The sequence below is a fragment of the Pinus tabuliformis genome, chromosome 3_2, assembly GCF_031772625.1.
Source record: "Pinus tabuliformis cultivar Carrire ecotype Pingquan chromosome 3_2, CPIR1, whole genome shotgun sequence".
Classification (NCBI taxonomy): Eukaryota; Viridiplantae; Streptophyta; class Pinopsida; order Pinales; family Pinaceae; genus Pinus; species Pinus tabuliformis.
In genome coordinates this window covers 492,851,360-492,871,866 of record NC_142302.1, presented here as the reverse complement: position 1 = coordinate 492,871,866, position 20,507 = coordinate 492,851,360, and the positions used below count along the sequence as shown (strand labels likewise).

General features: G+C 37.2%; 1 protein-coding gene across 4 annotated transcripts in view; it reads left to right on the top strand.

The window, feature by feature from the left end:
* Positions 1-20,289, top strand: part of LOC149181448 (uncharacterized) — an 84,171-nt gene extending 63,882 nt beyond the window's left edge. For 3 of the 4 annotated variants that reach the window (XM_089416622.1, XM_089416621.1, XM_089416620.1), the window contains exons 8-10: positions 19,164-19,288; positions 19,380-19,471; positions 19,594-20,289. In XM_089416622.1, coding sequence (XP_089272748.1) covers positions 19,164-19,288; positions 19,380-19,471; positions 19,594-19,708 — 332 coding nt within the window. In that variant the 3' untranslated portion in view covers positions 19,709-20,289. The remainder of the gene's footprint in view (positions 1-19,163; positions 19,289-19,379; positions 19,472-19,593) is intronic. The other variant, XR_016257008.1, reaches the window with a different exon arrangement.
* Positions 20,290-20,507: the final 218 nt, after the last annotated feature.

Below are 20,507 nucleotides of genomic sequence, written 5' to 3'. Positions count from 1 at the left end.
ATTGAAGGGCTGATTTGTAGATGCAACTTTGACTTGGTCAAATTAGGCATAGGGTGGACTTGATTCATAAACTCAATTGCTTGGTCCAATGTTGTAGGTTCTAATATAGTGTATTTGAAAGGGACCCCTTTGCATTGTGATATATATGTGGAACCTTACAGTTCACACATTGAGAATGCCCACATTATAGGATTTTCCAGAGTAGGGGACCTCTTGATGAGTAAAGGGGCAAACTCTTTGGTTATTTTGGAATGATAATTGGCGACCATATCAGTTTTATGATCCCACATTTAAAGGAAGAGATTGAGTTTCTACTTGCAACCCTGCACAAAGTGGAGAGGAATGGTTCCAGCATTGGAGGGCTTTGAAGGCTCAATACATGTCTTGAAATTCCCTGTTTGCACATGAAAGGGACTTGGAGTATTTTTTGTTTAAAGAGTAATTATGGTTGATTTTGTTGAGTGTCCACTTTGGTGGGTTGAGTATGGAAATTATGGAGTTCTTTCACCCACCTTGGAGGCCACTTGGGGGCTTGTGCACCCACATTGGAGGAATGCTTAGAAGAATTTGGCAGTAGATTTGAAGGCTTATGGAAGAATTTATGATGTTGAAGGGCCTTTAGAGGTTGGACGCTCCACCAATAACCCTTCATTTGAGCAAAGCGTCACTTGTGAGGGATTTGTGCCCCAAGTTTTTGTACATGTGGCATTAGAAGCCCTATTTTATTTAGATTAATTAATTTGTAGAGAGGGCCTTTTGCCCCTCCTTAGGGTAATTTAGGAGATTTTAGCTCATAAATTATTAATTTATTATAATAATAAAATAATGTGTTCTAGGGGAGAAACCATCGGTAATCTGAAAATTTCTACAATTTTTCTTTTGTAAAAATTGGCTATGGATATTTCAAGTTGAGCGAATTATCTTGGGGGAGTTATTTTTGTTTGGAAGGATTTACTCTTGGATTGAGGAAGTGATGCGAAGGTGAATTGCGTTATTTTATGGTGAGTATCTTCTTCTATTTTGTACAATTGTAGAATTAGGGTGTCTATGAAATTGTCATCTTGATATATTGAAATTTTTATGTCTTTAAAATCTCATTTACAAAATTTGTCACCTAGCATCCGTTAAGGAAACTTAGCATAGCATTCCTTGACTTTAAATCTCCAATTGATTGAAAATCGCTTGGGTCTTGATGGAGAGATTATTCTCTCTCTTTATTCGCTCCAATCAAGTCTTTAGCCATAGACTTACTCCTTGTTTGATTCCATATGCCTAGAAATTCATTGATAAAACAAGTTGTTGATTCTTCATTCTCCATCACTTTATACCTTTTTGTAAATCATAGAATTACTTTGCGAGGGTTCCACTCTCTTGAGAAATCTTGTAGTTATGATGTTTGTGGACATTCCTTTTGAACTCTTAACACTGATTACTCTAAGAAACCTAGTAATCCTATCTTCCACCTAACCTTTAATTGATTAGATCATTCAATTGGTGGAGTGTGAAGTAGAGATTTGGAGAGATTTTTGGCTTGGTGTGACAGGGCCATTAGATATCTAGGATCTATAAAGAGAACACCCCTTGATTCAGAGGAGAGCTATATAGATGTGAGAAGGGGGTTGGTAAGGTGATAATGCCCCCCTTTGAGGTGCAACGAGTCTCTCACTTGAGCTATTGGACTTTATATCTACAAGTGCGAGATTTTGTTGTAACAAGCCTAAAGGTGTGTGTGTGTGTGTGTACGTATGTATATGTCCAAGGAAAATCTTATTCATTTGTTTGTGTGTGTGTGTGTGCGCATGTGGATATGTATATTTCCAAACAAAATCTCATGGAGAAACCCAAGGGATGCTTCCTCACATTAGTGAAAGGCCTTCCTACTAAGTGTTGAAGAATGCAACTAGGTTTGGTCTTCATAATGTATTTGAGTCATAATGAAATGTATTTATCAAAAGAAAGGAAAATAATTTTTTATTATTATCATTATGACCTATTAAAGCATGGGTTTCATGCCCAGGTTATCATTTTCTAGGTCAAATTCCCCATTGAGGACTTCTAGGTTTTATATTGAGTCATTAAAGTCATTGTCCTTTTTATGAGACCCTTCTTGGGCTTTTGAATCATGTAAAAATAATTTTTATTGAGTCAAATAAGTCATTTGTCACCTCCACACCAAGTCGGCCCTCACTCGATCAAGTAGGCCTACATTAGCGTAATTTTACCCATAGAAGAGGCTATTAAAAAGTGTAGTTCAATTCATTTGGAGAATCACTAACACAAGTTTGATATTCAAGAAAGGGAAGCAGAAGAATACAAAATTGTAGAAGTAGAAGGAGATTTACTGGAGAAGAAAATCAAAGTTTCTGGGTCATCTCTCTCTCACACGTGTGAATTTTCCGGGCTACTACTGGAAGGTCAAAGTGCTGCATCAAGGTTGAGTTTCTGCTATTGCATCAAGTTCGAAGATCTGTTGTTGCATCTAGGTCGAAGATCTGCTATTGCATCTAGGTCGAAGATCTGCGGTTGCATCTAGGTCGAAGATTTGTTGTTGCATCTAGGTCGAAGTTGTTGTTGGAAGGTTATCATCTGCAGAAGAAAGGAATGGTTGACTTGGTGATTGGAGGAAGTCTGTGTCTAGGTCAAGGAGTCTTGGATCATCTTGTGAAACTATTGAAAGAAGATTTTTTCACTGGGTTTTTCCCTAGATAAGGGTTTTGCCCTGGTTGTCTGCCTACATCTGGTGTCTTTGATCTTCGTGTTATGGTTTTGGTAATTGCTTGATGAACTAAGATAAAAGAAGAACACAAGAAAGTTAATAAGAACATAAGAATATCACAAGTAATTATCAACATAAAGAAAATCTTTCTGCCTTTCTGATTTTCCAACATGGTATCAGAGCTAAGGTGAAGAAGAAGGAAAAAGGCAGCCTAAAGATCTATTGAAAAGAGAATAAGAAGTTTTAAGAAGTTGAATAAGGGTCATCAAGATCATATAAGGAGACAAGCCTACTATCTTCAAGAACCATGTCTAACTCATTGAAGGGAGAAAACAAATTAGAAGGAGCATCCAATTACAGGGCATGGAAAAAGAGGATAGATCTCATCCTCGAGAAGAATAAAGTCTTGGATCTAGTCAAAGGAAAAGTAAAGAAGCCCACAAATGAATCAAGTGATGCAGAAAAGGCAAAGTTTAGAGAAACAAAGATATTGGCCATGACCCTAATGGTGGATGGAATAAAGGATAACCTCATCCCATATATATCCAACATAGATTCCGCTCAAGAGATGTATGAGGCCTTATCCAAATTGTTCACAATCAAGAATCTTGGTCAAATTGCAAGTCTTAAGAATGAACTAAGGACAATGAAGATGACAAAAGATGACATTGTGGCATCCTTCTTTGTAAGAATAGCTAGAATCAGAGATGAACTCTAGGCAATAGATGAGATAGTACCTAATCACTGCACTTCTAGAATTACCAACATCTTGGAGTGCCTTTGCATCAGGGATCAACAGTTGGAAGGACACTCCTACATTCTAACAATTATGGAATGCATGTAGTCAAGAAGAAGTTAGAATTTCATTAGTAAGCAACAAAGAGAATGAAGAGGAGAAAATTTCAAATGCCTATTCTGCACATCACAAGAATAAAGGAACCTTCAAGAAGTCCAAAGGGCTAAGAAAGAAGATAGACCTATCTAAGATTGAATGCTACAATTGTCACAAGATTGGTCACTATAGAAGCAATTGTCCATATAATCCTAGGAATAAAAAGAGAAACAGGGATCAAGCAAATGTTGCCGAAGAAGGATCTCCAAAGAAGAACAAGACCGAAGAATTGGAAATAAAGGACTTACACTACTAAGTCCTCTACTCTAAAGTTTTGAATTATTTTCCTTTATGCTTTGATTTCTAGTACTTGTAGGTTTAACATGCTTTGGAAAAATATTTTTGAATTGTTTTGATAAAGTTATAGGTATCCCTCGAGATTGGATTGAGAGGGAACCCTCACCATTTTTCAAAGATAAGTATCTTATTCCTTGTATTATCCTTTTATATTTGGTTTCCTTCTCTTATCTAGATGAGTTTGTACTAGATGCTAATAACATTTCTTTTCATATTTTTCTTAGGAAAGGTTTGCTAAATGCTCAAGGGCTATGGAGAAGACCTCATAAAGACAAAGCATGATAGAAGTTCTATTGGAATTGATGTCCTATAAGGTTTGTCTAGAAAACAACTTAAAGGTATGTCTTAGACCATAAGCTTTTTTCTCTTCGTGATAAAGGTATATTCATTCATTCTAATAAATCTGCTTTACATTACTAACAAGTGTTATGTCTAGGGCCTCTGAAACATAAAGATTCTTATTTGGGTGATTAATCATTAGATTAAATCTACCCTCATTAAAATCATCATGTTTGTGGAACCCTAAAAGGTTCTTTGTAAAACCTTAACGTAAGGGTATGTCAATGTGAAAAACCCTAGTCTACTTAGGGTTACTGATGAAATCTAGAAAACACTATTCTTTTGATGTTTGGGGATTTGATGGTAATGTCATGTTTGGAGTTTTAGTATTGTTATGGAAACCTTAGTCCTTTAGGATTGGATGGTAATGACTATGTATTGAATTGCTAGACCTTGAGGCTTTGGTAAATTAGGGTTTATGAGCAAAGCCCCTATAATATCTAGAGTAAGCTCCTAGGAATGAAACCCTAGGTGTATGTTTGTCCCCCTGATCAAAACCCTAGCCCAATCAAGATTGTTATATCTCTGACTTTAAATGTATTGCTATTTGTGTCTTGGGTGTACCTAATGAATATTGATATGCTTGTTCATGATTATGAAATCCTAGATATGTATATGCGGTAACCTAATTGTTGATGCTCATAATGTGTAAATTCTAGGGTTTGTAACAAAGTCCTAGTATTAGTTTGATATTCTAGGATATGGTGGTATTGTTTCAAAATGTAATCATAAAGTCAAGTGTTTACAAAAAGTTGGTCATATTGTTGAAAGTTGAAACCATAGATTGTGTTATGATTGGTTTTGATTTTTGATATCTAAGGCTTAGTGTCTCAAACTGGAATCTAAGATTTGCATTAAATCCTAGTAGAAGTCTAATATATAAATTCTGAAAATCGTTAGATGCATTGTAGAACTATACTTATTTGAGTTGCTTTTAGGGTTTGCAATATATCATAGTAGAGTTTGTCATATCTCTAAAAGTAATAATGAGGCCCTAGATATAATGAGACTGATATCTTGATTGAGTCACTGATGTAATCTAGGGGTTATAACCAAACCCGAGCAAGAAGTTGAAGTTTAAAAGTATGTGTCTCTTGCTGATTATGAACCTAACTAAGTTTAGGTATTTGATGTCTAAAGTCTAATGCTTCTATGATTCTGATATAGTTAAATTCATGCTTCTATATATGTATTTGGTTGTACTTGTTGTTTAAGTTGTGCAGGTACATAATCTTCAAGATGTTGAAGATATTCGTAAGTAAAGTTGATTTGATTGATAAGCATGATGAAGGAAGTCATATGAATCAAGATGACTCTGATAAGAAGGATTGAAGCCATGAAAGATTCTCCGATGTCATAGAAAGTAGTTGATCTCCTTAAGAGGGAGCCTAGATAAAAGAAAGGGTATATCTCCCAAGTTGAGAGGGAGGGCATATTATAGTCATGATGGATACCTTGAAGAAGAAATTGGAGAATGTATATTAAGGTGTTGCTGAAAGAAGGAAAGAGGGATTCAGTTGTAGAATATGTTGCTGCATGTGAAGTAGGAAAGGAAGTTGTATGGTTGAGGAAACTTCTGTCAAGATTCGTTTGGGAAGTCTCTAAGTCCTACTGTAATAAATTGAGACAATCAAGGCAACATCAAGATGTCCAAAGACCCTGAAGGTTTGTGTTTACTTATGTATTTGAAAGTTTGTCACCGATTGCAGTTGTGATTGTTCAGGTAAATCTCTCGAAGTTTTGAAAGCATGCTTGATGTTATCGATCTGTTTGATCGGGAGAGATTTGATGTTACCGATTTGAATAATCGGGAGTGTTGAGGCATTGTGTGTAATACATAGTGCCTAGGAGGACATCTGGTCGGCTTGGGTATTGATGTCTAGTTCTCGAAATAGGGAGGGTGACGTTGGTCATAGAGCTTTGACTTTGCATTACACACCTAGTTCCTTGGGTTGATGGTTAGCAAGTAAGCCTGATGGTACCTAGAGAGGCTGAAAGCTTTAGTCCATCTTAGTCACACCCGGATAGATTGCCCTAGTCAGGAATCTAGTCCATGGCACCGTGTGTGCCGAAACTCTTCGTGGTTCATGTATTTTGAGATCTTCCATGTACTTGTATATATATGTGTAATTATGAATACCTCCCTAGTTAAGAGGGAGTGTTGAAGAATGTAACTAGGTTCGGTCTTCATAATTGTATTTGAGTCGTAATGAAATGTATTTATCAAAAGAAAGAAAAATAATTTTTTATTATTATCATTATAACTTATTAAAGCATGGGTTTCATGCTTGGGTCATCATTTTCTAGGTCAAAGTTCCCATTGAGGACTTCTAGGTTTTATATTGAGTCATTAGAGTCATTGTTCTTTTTATGAGACACTTCTTGGGCTTTTGAATCATGTAAAAAGGTTTTTATTGAGTCAAATAAGTCATTTGTCACCTCCACATCAAGTCGGCCTACATTAGGGTAATTCGACCCACAGAAGAGGCTATTAATAAGTGTAGTTCGATTCATTTGGAGAATCACTCACATAAGTTCGATATTCAATAAAGGGAAGCAGAATAATACGAAATTGCAGAAGAAGTATAAGGAGATTTATTGGAGAAGAAAATTGAAGTTTCTGGGTCATCTCTCTCTCACACGTGTGAATTTACTGGGCTACTACTGGAAGGTCGAAGTGCTGCATCAAGGTTGAGTTTTTGCTACTGCATCAAGGTTGAAATTTCTGTTGTCTCTAGGTCGAAGTTCTGTTACTGCTTCTAGATCAAAGTGCTACTGCTTCAAGATCGAAGTACTATTGCATCAAGGTCGAAGATCTGCTGTTGCATCTATGTTGAAGTTGTTGCTGGAAGGTTATCATCTAGAAGAAAGGAAGAGCTGACATGGTGATTGGAGGAAGTCTGTGTGTAGGTCAAGGAATCTTGGATCATCTTGTGAAACTATTGAATGAAGAGTTGTTGGCTGGGTTTTCCCCTAGATGGGGGTTTTGCCTGGCTGTTCGCCTACATTTGGTGTCTTTGATCTTCGTGTTATGGTTTTGGTAATTGCTTGATGAACTAAGATAAAAGAAGAACACAAGAAAGTTAATAAGAACATAAGAATATCACAAGTAACTATCGACATAAAGAAAATCTTTTTGCCTTATTGATTTTTTAATACTAAGTCCATTGACATAGACTAGTGCACCTTACCCAAGGGGATTTGAATTAGGCACTTGCTGACACGGAACTAGCCAATTGCCTAGCAACGTTAGTGACAACTGGCTGAGCCAACACCTTGGGATTTGTTACTTCATGGATAAATTCAAGTGTTGTTTCCTCACATTCATGGATGACATCCCTAATGAACCCGTTGGCATAGATTAGTGTGCTTCAACTAAGGGATTTGAAGCAAGCACCTACTGGCATGAAACTAGCCAAATACCTAACAACATTGGCAACAAACAATTGAGCTATTCCCTTGGGCTTTGTTTTTGTATATATAGATTGTGAAAATTTCCAAACCTATGTGACAAACGCCCCTATGATTTCTAATAAATTTAAGAATTTATCTAATGTTGAAATTAAATTTAAACCATAGCATTAATCACACGATATTCATAAATTAAATATCGGAAGCATAAAATCAATTTCACAATACACATGTGATTACTCATTCAAATAAGTTTTTTATTCCTTCGAAAATCTTACAAGGAAACCTCTACAAGCTGCCCACAAAAAAGTGCGCCATATGGATACTTATATGGGATCGCACGTTGCTCAGAAATGTCTCTTTCCTATCTGCTTGTGCTCTCTCTCTCTCTCACAATCCGCTCAACTATTGCAATTGTGTTAAAAGGCTCTACTTTGACTTGTCTTTATAATTTTTTTTGTTTGCTAAGTTGTGTGAGTCCTGAGTTGACTACATGCTTAACCTTTGGCTTGGGAAATTGTGACCTAGGGGCATCTAAGCCATCAAAATCACTCGGGGACCGCACTCGGACTAGGCCACCCCAACCCTTAACATGGTTGGATTTTTGCCCATGGAGTTTCGAACTAGTGACATTCATATCATAAAGTGCCTTAACAATACACCCCACCACTGTCTATTCTATGCCTCGTGGGCAACTTGTCTTTATACTTTTAGCTGGAAATATTTTTTGAGATTACTCCTAGTCTAAGTCATGGATGAGATACACTTTTTAGATTCAACTGCTAAATACAAGACTTTCACTTTTTGACTATGTTGCAGGAAACGTGGGGTAGGAGGGCGTTTCCGTACGGAAACGAGTACGAAACGCTGAAACGCGTTTGGTACGGCCCTGAAACGTGTTTCAGGCCGTACTGCCATGTTTCACGAAATTGAAACGTGGCCAGTACGGCCTGAAACGCGTTTCAGGGCCATATGACCCACGTTTCAGCATTTACTTGTGTTTTTTTATTTATTTTTATTATTATTTATTTTCTAATCTACTTTTACGTTAGCCTAGTGACTTCTAGTTGCTTCCAGATGCCTGTCTAAAGTTATAAAAGTGAACTTTTGCCCTAGTGTTGATATGCAGTTCATGGTAATGTTAAATTCTTAAAGTAAAAGTGATATTCTCCTTTATTTTTCATTTTCATCATTTTACTTAAATTTTTAACATTACCATGAAATGACTCAGGATGTTTGAGAGTGGTTTCGCCCTCATTGGATTTCATATGCAGAAAGTAGAATTTTAGATCTCACTCAAAATCCAGCAGACTTATCTGTTTTTCAGGATTTTAGGATTGGGGGATTGCAATGTTTCCATTGGATTTTATCATGTACTAGGGTATGGAACTTGTATTTAATCGAGAGAACAAAGCCCTCTATGCAGGGGAGACTCCCAATAATCAAGAGATTGTAGGGTACTAGGGTATGAAACTTGTATTTAATCAAGAGCACTAAGGTCATTCGACTATGTAGGAGGAGACTCCCAATCAAGCACGAGACAAAAAATTAGAAATTTCTCGTGGCTGATTTTGGATATTTCTATTTTCATTATGTGATTATTCATGAGTAAATGTGATGTAAATTTAGATACTTATAGTTTATGCATTGACAATTGACAATTTTATCATAATGTAATAAATTAGAATGTATCATATATGCTTTATGAGTGCACATATTTCTTAAATGTCCTAATATATATATATATATATATATATATGCGTTTCCCTGTTTCCAAAATTTGGGGAGGTCGCGTTTCGTATCGCTTCCCATTTCGGAAACTCGTACCCGTTTCCCCGTTTCGTGCAACCTTGCTTTTTGACTAAATTTAATTCCAAAATAGAATTATTTTTTGAAACGAGGATCACTTGTCGAAAATATTTCAAACTAGCATATGAAAAATTTCTTGTTCGATCTATAATTATCAACACTCCCTCTTAGGCGGGAAGGGATTCTACACTAATCCAAGTTTGTCTTTGAATGCCTCAAACTTCCCTTTTGTGAAGGGTTTGGTTAGAATATTAATTACTTGCTGATTTGTGGGATTATATTGAGAGATTCACCGCTCCCATCTGAATCTTATCTCGTATGAAGTGATCTCCACTCTTTGCTGAGCTAAGCGCCATGGAATTCTGCTTCTTGTTGAACTAGGATGCCATTGTCGATCCTAAGGTAAAGCAACACCCTAAGGTGCTCTTCCTATCTTTTGCATTGCTTGCCCAATTTGAGTCTGAATAAACTTGCAACGTCACTTCACCATATCCAATTTTCTCAAATGATACTCCATTGTGCCCTTCAAATACTTAAGCACACATTTTGTTGCTATCCAAGATTCCAATGCCATTGCTTGGGCCTCACCATGAATTGACTCAAGGTTTTTATTATGAAACAAAGATGGGACTCCTTCCCACTTCAAATTCTTGAGGGTGTTCTACATACACTTCTTCCTCAAGGGTTCCATTAAGGAAAGTTGTCTTTACATCTGTCGGATGTATCCTCCATCCCATAAATGAAACATAGGACATAACTACTTTAGTTTACTTTGACGGTTGGAGCAAACGTGTCCTTGTAGGCAACTCCCTCTCTTTGGGAGAACCCTCTTGCCACAAATCTTGCTTTGAACATCTCAATGCCACCATCTTTTGCATGCCTGATCTTGTAGAACATATTGGAACTCACAACTAATTTCCCCTTTGATCTTGGTACTTTGTCCCAAACATCATTCTTCATGATGAATGTGTACTCTTTGACCATGGCATTCGGCCATACCTGTTGAAAGTTGGAAGGCCTAGAATCTAAAAAGTTGCTTATGAATGCCATATAGTCTAGAAAGTCCTTTGGAGGCTCGTTCTCTTTGAATGTGGTTCTAGGATTCTCAACATGCTCTTGAGCATCCGTTAATGACTGAGTGAACCATCGAGGTCTTCTAAGAGAAGTGCAAGGGGTTACCACCATCCCTTCTCCACCTAAAGGTTACTGTACAACTCTAGCAATAATTGGTGATCTAGGCTTAGCCTTCGTAGCTTCCTTCTCCTAGGAGTATCAACATGTTCTTGAACATCCCTTAATGACAAAGTGAACCATTGAGGTTTCCTAATAGAAGTGCTAGGGGCTATTGCCTCTCCTTCTCCATGTGAAATCCATTGTACTACTTTGGCAATCATTAGTGATCTAGGTTTGACCTTTAGAGCTTCTTGCTCCTCATCCTTTGTCACTAGGTCTAGAACAATGTTGCACGAAGCGGAAGCGTTTTTTGGAAGCGGGGACGCCGAAGCGTCATTTTCCAAAAATCTAGGAAGCAAAGCGTCCGCGGAAGCGTCTGCTATATATATACTTTTTTTTATATTTTTTTGCATTTATACTCAAAACAAACATCCCAAATACCAAATTAATTGTAGAAGACATGAAAACATGCATATTTTTGCATAAATCAAGATAGATATAACATCCATTGTACATTAATGATCTAGAATCTAGATTCTTCTCCTCTTGTCTAGCCTTTGCCTCTACCTCGATTGTCTAGGGATATTAGTCAACATTGCCCAATTTTGATCAAACTACCTAATTCAAGACTTAAAATATGGTAGAAAAAGCTTAACATGTTAGATCGATGATTTTGACTTGATTGAAAGGTAATTATTTGCTAAGGGCGTGCCGCGTGACAAAAGAGTTCAACAATTAACACCACCAACACTAGGGTACATATAGGGCTTGGTGCTCTTGATTAAATGTTAATTGCATACCTTCATACTTGATATAATCTAATGAAATGCCACAATCCCATTGATCCTGAATTCCTGAAAACTGTTAAGTCTGCTGAATTTTGAATAGGATATGAAATTCTATTTTCTCCATATGAAGTCCAATGAGGCTGGAACCACTCTCAAACATCCTGAGTCATTTCATGGTAATGTTAAAAATTTAAGTAAAAGGATGAAAATGAAAAATAAAGGAGAATATCACTTTTACTTTAAGAATTTAACATTACCATGAGGGAGCATCTGCTATATTTATATTTTTTTTTGCCTTCATTCGTCACCCTAACCCAAGGTGGACCCACCCCCAACAAGCAAACTCACCTAAAATTTAAAAAAAAATTGAAAAAAAAACGATTTTCTAAACGCTTTTCCGGAAGCGTACGGGAAGCGTATGCTTCCTCCTCCGAAGCGCCACGCTTTTGACACCCGAAGCGCGCTTTGGCGCTTCGGAAGCGGCGCTTCCGTACAACGCTTCCAAATTTCCAGGAAGCAGCTAAAAAAGCCGAAGCGGCGCTTCCGGCCAAGCTTCCTAGGCGCTTCTGTACGGGACGCGCTTCGGGGCTTGGAACCGTGGGGGGGGGGGCGCTTCGTGCAACACTGGTCTAGAATCTCCTTAGAACTATGCTTGCTGCTTGGGAAAGCATCCTTGGCATACTTCCCAAGCATGCATTGTGTGCATGCACCATATTGCCCAATACTGAACTCTGGGAGATTTGTGGCTAACTCCCTTAGAATAGGCAACACCCTGTGATGTAGGTGCCCCATCCTCTTGTGCCACAACTCATAGAAGTTGTCAATGTTATGAACCAAGGTTTGAACATGTTCACCCTGGAGCTTGTACAAATTACCTTCTCTAACCCATATTACCTAAGATATATCTATAGGCTCGATTCCTTCGGTTTGTGAGGGCATGCTAGTTTTTGAACTTCACTACAAACTTATAAAGCCCTTATCTCCCATAATCGAAATTGAATGCAAATTCTTTTTGAGACTTGGTACAAAGTTGAATTTAAATAATAAATTATTAAATTTAATTAGTGCTGAAATTAAATTCAAATCATAGCATCAATCACATAATAACTAGAAATTAAATAAGTGGAAGCATAAAATCAATTTCACACATACATAATTAATTACTCTTTCAAATCAACTTTCCATTCATTCGGAAAACTTACAAGGAAACTTCCATAAGCTACCAGCCAAAAAACATTACTGCATTGTTATCGAATTCACCTTGAACTGAGCGAAATGACTTGTTGAGAAAGTACAATTTGTTGTATGGCTGTATGGGTTTGCACATTGCTTGGAAACGTCTCTTCTGTAGCTGCTTGCACTCTTTCTCTCTCTCTATTGCACAACCTGCTTCACTATTCAACTATGTTAAAAGCCTCTTCTTTGGATTGTCTTTATACTTTTAGCTGAGAATCTATGTTTGAGATTACTCTCAGTCTAATTCATGTATGAGATAAACTTTTCAAATCAATTGCTAAATATAAGGCTTTCACTTTTTTACTAAAGTGAATTACAAAATAGAATTACTTTTCGAAAATCAGTGTTACAAGAACTCCCCCCCGCACAACACACACACACACAATGCACCAGACCTTGAAACCGCGCTTTGCGTTGGATTTGCACAGTTTTTGGAATTTTGGAACCACTGTGTGAAGAATTGTGCTTCTCGAACACTCTCAAGGTGCTCCCTAGATGCTCCCTAATGGTAATGTTAAATTTTTAAAGTAAAAATGATTTTTAATATTACCATGAAATGACTTAGGATGTTTGAGAGTGGTTCCAACCTCATCAAAATTCATATGGAGAAAATATAATTTCATATCTCATTCAAAATTAACCAGACTTAATAGTTTTCAGGGTTTCATGGTAATGTTAAATTCTTAAAGTAAAAGCGATCTTTAACATTACCATGAAATGAGTCGGGATGTTTGGGAGTGGTTCTAACCTCATCGAACTTCATATGGAGAAAATATAATTTCATATTCCATTCAAGATTTAGCAGACGTAATAGTTTTCAGGATCAATGGGATGTGGCATTTCATTAGATTATATCACATATGAGGGTATGAGATTGACATTTAATCAAGAGCACCAAGCTCTATATGTACCCTAGTGTTGGTGGTGTTTATTGTTGAACTCCTTTGTCATGGCCTTAGCAAAAATGTACCCTTCACTCTAGTCAAATCATTGATCTGGCATGTTAAGCTTTTTATACCATATTTTAAGGCTTGGATTAGGCAGTTTGATTACAATTGGGCAATGCTGACCAGTGTTTTTAAACCAGGCCAGTCTGACTTGGACTTGGCCTAGTTGACCGAGCCATACCCTTGTCCGTGTTGAGAAATGTAACTAGGTTCGGTCTTCATAATGACGTGTAATTGTGATTTTATGTAATTGATGTAAAGAAGAAAAATAAAATTATTATTGTAATGCTTGTCTCATGGGTTTCATGAGCAAGGAATTTTGTTGTTAGGTAAGACTCCCATTGTGAGCCCTTAGGATTGGTCATAAAGTCAAATTGAGTCAATGTCATGTATGAAGGACCCTTCTTGGGCATGTTACAAATTTGTATGAGTCATTAAAAGAATAAAAAGGCCCCTAAAGACCAAGCTCAAACACCGCCATCAAGTCAGCTTCAAGATGGATTAAAGGATCTACATCAAAGGACGTGTCGGCTCACATACAACTCATGTTGACTTATTTTCATGGGAAAGCACTATAAATAGGCAGCTCGACCTCATTTCAAAAGTAAGAATTTCGGTCAAGGTGAAGTCTGCAATAGGAAGTGCGAGGATCACTTGGCACTATTTTGGGCTAGGATCTTCACACGTGTGATAGGAAAACTAGGGTTTTTGCAATGGTGTTATAACAGTCCAAAAGAAAGCAATTAAAGGATCTCCAAATCAACTCTATTGCTAGCCGAGTTCACTTAGAAGAGTCTCCAAAGATAGCGAAGAAGGGAAACACCTCCAAACTTGTTCCTACTCCTACCACATGTGAGATTGCAGAAGTATGAACTGCAGATATGGAAAGAGACCGAAATTTTGAAATTTCAGAAGTGCAGATAGTTTGACTTGCGTTGACCAAAGGAGGAAAGAGCAATAAGTTTGATTCAAGAAGGATCTCATCAAGGAAGGTTTGTGACTTGGTTTTCGAGAGGCAAATAGGTCAAGGGTCTTGAAGTCTCTATAAGAAGAAGAATTCATTTGGGTTTTCCTCTCAAGTGGGAGAGGTTTTTGCCCTCGCTGATAGCCTACATTTTGTGTCTCTTGTCTCTTTATTGTTTATGCTTTGGTAGCTGTTTGATGAAGAAGAACATTATAATAATCTAACTAAACACAAGATCCTAATCTATTGAAGTAAAAAGCATTCACAAGCAGTTATCATTAATAGAGAAATCACCTAATCTTGATGCCCTAGATTTCTCAACAGCGCAGACCGACTCAGCGAATTAATAGGTTCGACATCCGTTCCGTCACCGAACCGACCGAGTTGGTCACCGACTCGGCCAGCTCGGTAACGGACCGGACGAGCCTGATATAAACCGACCAGAAATTGAAATGAGTAAATTTTCTAGAAAAAATAAAGAGTTGTTTTTTTTTTCTTTTCATTTTTAGACTTTTGCCCTTTCATTTCCAATTCCAATTTCTAGAAAATGGCTTCTAGAGTGAAAGATGCTGCTTGGGCATATGCTGAGATGATTGACAATCAAATGTATTACAAATTTTGTCATAAAAAAATAAAGGGAGGCGGAGGGGGCATTCACAGGTTGAAACAACACTTGGCTGGTATTAGAGGCCAAATTGTCCTATGTGCAACACCACTAGAGAAAATTGGAAATTAGAAAGGAGTTGCTAAAAAAATTTGAGAACTTTGAGGAAGACAAAGCTAGGCAAAAAGCAATAGAGGTTGAAATAAGGAGGAAGAGAAGTCTAAAACAAATGATGGTAGCCAACCCCAATTTTGATTATAAGGGCTCTTTATCTATCCCTTGTACTGATGCATCCAACCCATTTCACTTTGCTCCTCCCTCTTTGGAGTCTATTTAAGAAAAGGGTAAGGGTAAAAAGAAGGGTAGTCTCAAAAGTTATTTCTCACCCTCCTCTCCCTCTGATAGTGCACATGGTTTTCAAGCTAATCGAAGTCAAATCCAACCTAATTTAGATGACCATTGGAAGAAGGAATTGAGAGAAACTGCCTCTGATTACATAGCTAGATGGTGGTATGATACTAATATCCCCTTTAATGCTACTTTTTCACTGTATTATGAACCTATGTTTGATGCCATCATTGTTGCTGGTAAGGGCTTCAAAGGCCCTAGTATGCATGAATTAAGGAGATCTCTTTTGCATAAAGAGGTTATGTCTATTGAGGAATATTTGAAAGATTTCAAAAGCTCATGGGTGAAAATAGGATGTACCGTCATGTCAGGTGGATGGACTGACCAAAAGAATCGTACCATCATAAATTTTCTTATATTTTTCCCATAGGTGACCATGTTTATAAAATCAGTTGATGCATATGATAAGATGAAAGATGTTCACTTGTTGTTTCAACTTTTGGATGAGGTTGTTGAAGAGGTGGGGGTGGCTAATGTTGTTCAAATCATCACAGATAATGCTTCTAACTATGTTCTTGCTGGTAAAATGTTAGAGGAAAAACACAAAACCATCTTTTGGACCCCATGTGTTGCACATTGCATAGACCTCATGCTTGAGGATATTGGTAAAATAGATTGGATCAAGAACATTGTAGAGCATGCCAAAAGCATAACAAAGTATATCTACAATCACTCATGGATTTTGAGCTTGATGAGAAAAAACACAAGGGCAAAGATCTTGTTAGGCCTGCCATCGCTGGATTTGCAACTCACTTTATGACATTGCAATCTATGCTTTTCCAACATAAAAACTTGCAGAAGATGTTTTCCAGTGATGAATGGAATGGATGTCAATGGGCCCGCAAACAGGATGGCAAAGATATAAGAAAGAAAGTTAATGATGACACATTTTGGAAAAAGGCAACAGAGATTGTGAGAATAGCTTAGCGACAAGTTAAGGTGTTGCCGTCGGTGGATGGGGAAAGATTGGTTATGGGTTTCATTTATGAGGCTATGGATCAGGCAAAGGAGAAAATAAAGGCAACATACAAGGATAGAGTGGCTAAGTATGGGCCTATTTGGGAGATCATTGATCAAAGATGGAACAATCAACTCCATCGCCCTATACATGTAGCTGGGTATTTCCTGAACCCAAGGTATCATTATAAAGCTCAGCTAGGAGAAGATTTGACTGGGGAAGTGAAAGATGGATTGTATGAGTGCCTTGAGCGCATGGTCCTTGATGAGAGTGAGCAGTTGGAGATACATCGACATATCACTTGTTTCAGTAGAGCCACGGGTACCTTTGGCAAAAACCTAGCAATAATTGAAAGGGAAGGAGATGAGCCAAGTAAACAATTTCAATATTTAAATTCTTATTTTGTTAATTTGTTTTTAATTTGAAAGTTGGATATAATTTGTTGAACTAACTCATTACACAACTATGTTTTTTGTAGCACACTGGTGGGAAGCTTTTGGTAGCCAATGTCCTCAATTGCAGAAATTTGCAATCTGAATTTTGAGTCAAACTTGCAGTGCTTCTAGGTGTGAGCGCAATTGGTCTGTCTTTGAGAGGATTCACATGAAGAAGAGAATTCATTTAGAACAAAACCAATTAAATGATCTAGTCTTCGTCCAATACAACCTCCAACTAAGATGCAACCAATTGTTGAACATAGGACTTGATACAAATTCCACCGTGTTGGAAGATATTGATCCAACCTCAGATTGGGTAGTGGAGACTCAACCAACAGAGTTTGACCCTGACGAGGATATTGATGTTGATGTTGATATGGAGTTGGATGCATTAGGGACTAATCAGTTAGATGCAGATCCACTAGTACCAGCCCCAAGTCCTCCAGCTGTAGGCACTTCCTCTACTGAGCCACGACGTAGATGCATAGCTTGTTTATCTCAGCGTGCAACTAGTGCTAGTGCTACTACTTTTACAATTGCAGTTGGAGATCTTGATGAAGAGGAGGAGCCATGGGTTTCCCTATTTGACTCCAATTCAGGTCCGGGCCAGATGATGTTGCGTTGTCTAGCAGTGGTAATCATTACATAGTATTTTGTATTAGTGACTTGTAGTCCTGTAGTTGTATTGTTTTGTTGTAGAGGCCATTTAGAGCCTCCTTGGTTATGTGTTTTTGTTCTGATCTCTATATATTACATGTATTGGACAGTGCACTGGGTGCCATTTTGATATAATAGATATATTCATGAGCATACTTTGATCATATGTTGTCTTCTCTCTATTATTCTAATGCTTTGAGTTTGGAAACATGAATGAAAAATTTTAAAAATATGTTTTTCATTAAAAATTAAATATTTAATGTACTTTTTACAAAGACCGAGTCATTGGAATCAACTAGTCCAAATTGATACCAAGTCAGAGTTTGAGTTGGAGTTGACCTTCGGCCAGTTCCAAGTCCGAGTCTGAGTTTTTAAAACATTGATGCTGACTAATGTCCCTAAAGAATCGAGGTAGAGGCAAAGGCTAGACAAGAGGAGAAGAATGTAGATTCTACATGGTTGATGCTCGAATAATTAATCGTTAATGTACTATGGATGCCATTTCTATCTTGATTTATGTACAAGTATGCATGCTTTGATATATTCTGCAACTAATTTGGCATTCTGGATGTTTTTTTGAATATAAATGCAATGATATATATATTATATAAAATAAACGCTTTTGGGATGCTTTACTTCCGAGGATTTTTGGAAGATGCTTCTGACTCTTCGCTTCCAAAAAAGGCACCTGCTTTGTCCCCGCTTTGTGCAACATTACCGAGAATATCTCAAACTATTTTTTGCAAGTTCACACTGAACCTGTGCAGAAGTTCCTGTGAGCTATAATTTTCAACATAGAGTACAATGGATATAGTATATAGAAGGAAGCTTTTAGAGGAAGGAAGCTTCTAGGAGAAAAAAGATGTACCAGTAAGCTTTTACGGGAAGGAAGTTTCTAGTGAACATACAGAGAAACTTCTAGAGCATAGATAGACAATATGTACAACACATGAGAATATACAATAAAATATAATAATTGATGCATGCCGAAGGATATGTTTCTCTGTTTTTCCCATTAACTTGATTTCTGGCATTACTTGATGTTTATCTATCTTCTGGAAAGAAGGGTGCTTTCATGTTGCAGTCCAATTCTCGTTCAGTTTTCGGAGGAAAGTGCATTAAACAATCTTCCTATAAGTTATAGTTTCTTGTTTTTGTTCGAGTGGGCCGACAACCTTTCGGAATCAAACTTCTAAGTCTATTGTTGTCTATCTTTAAATGAAGTGAAATGAGTTTGATAGATTACCAAGGAGATGCAGCACCTAATGTAAGACAATGAAATATAACCAGATTGTAACAGCTAAGTGAAAAATTTACCGTATTTATGTCCATTGCTAAGGCCTTCTAGTGCAGCTTTCTGGCATATTCAGTTTTTGAAAGGGAATATCTACTATGCAAAGTTAGTATTATTAATCGATTCATAGCAGCATGTTATTCATATGAACAGTGTCAATTTCTTGATTTTTTTGATCTCCTCCAAATGATATGGTATATGATAACATGCTTTGGCTTTGGTATATCATCCAGTTGTACAGAAAAATTTGCAACCTGGAGAAGTATTAGTTGTTGATGCAGCATGTGTTGTTGCTATGTCAAGCACTATAGATTCCCACATCAAATATGCAGGCTCTGCAAGGCGTGCAGTTTTTGGGGTGGGTTCTGCATTACCAAGTTTAACAATTTTAGGTGCATTTGCACTAATATGAAGTTGGGTTGCACTAAAGGTAAAGAATAATTTTGCAGGGGGATGGCCTCTTTACTGCCCATCTTACAGGTCCTGGTATTGTTTTCATCCAAAGTTTACCATTTCATCGCCTTTCTCAAAGAATAGCACGGTAAGTTGTTTCTAGTATCCTGACATGACTCAGCTATTATTCTTGTATGACTTGCCTAACACTGAAGCTAAGCAGTTCGTGTTCCATTCTCAAGTTCTGATAAAACAATTTGTGCAAGACAGGGCAGTTACGTCTCCAAATGTCCGTGACAATCCACGATTCTTTATTCAAATTGGTATATTTTTCATTTTGGCATACATCATGATTGTATCATCTTTACTTTTAACTGATGTGTGATCTTGGAAGTGAGGCAAGACAATTCACCGATGCAGTTGGAAAATCAACATTCCTATTTGAGCTGTTGTGCTCCCTATACAGAAAAGTATATTGATTCAACTAGATCCGATGTTTTGATGTATATCAGTCTGGTGGTCTAATAAAATTCTGGAGGAAATTCTTTTGCCTTTCTCAGGGTACCTTTGGTACGGATGCTGTGTTTACTTGATTATAGAAATGCAGACACTAGGCAGTAATGGAATTGTCAAAAGATTAGTAACATGCACCTCCTTGTTACAGGCATGAATTTTGTAGCTGGAGCCCTTAAAGGCGATTTTATTTATTTTTATTTTTGATGTTTTCGGATGAAATGCAGTAGCTTCTGCAGACTCTGTAGTTTTTCCTTTCTTTTTAATGTCTTCGGATGAAAGGTGGTAGCTTCTGCAGACTCTGTAGTTTTTCCTTTCTTTTTAATGTCTTCGGATGAAAGGTGGTAGCTTCTGCAGACTCTAAAGTTTTATTTTTTATTTTTTAAATTTAGAGGATACCATGTGCACAAGTCATTAAATGCTTTTCAGCTGCAATGCATTTTCTTTCAGTGAGGGTATGATTTATGCTTTTAACCTAAATGTGCCTACACCCACAATCGTTTTTAATGTGAAGACATCTGCCATGCAGAAATTACAAATTGCTTACTTTCGGTAAGATTGAATATGATTTATGCTCGTTTAAAAAAATCATCACTGGTGGTTTTTTAACATGATAGTAAATTCTTACTTCAAGGTACTTCTCAATTAAAGAATCTATAATACTTAAGCCC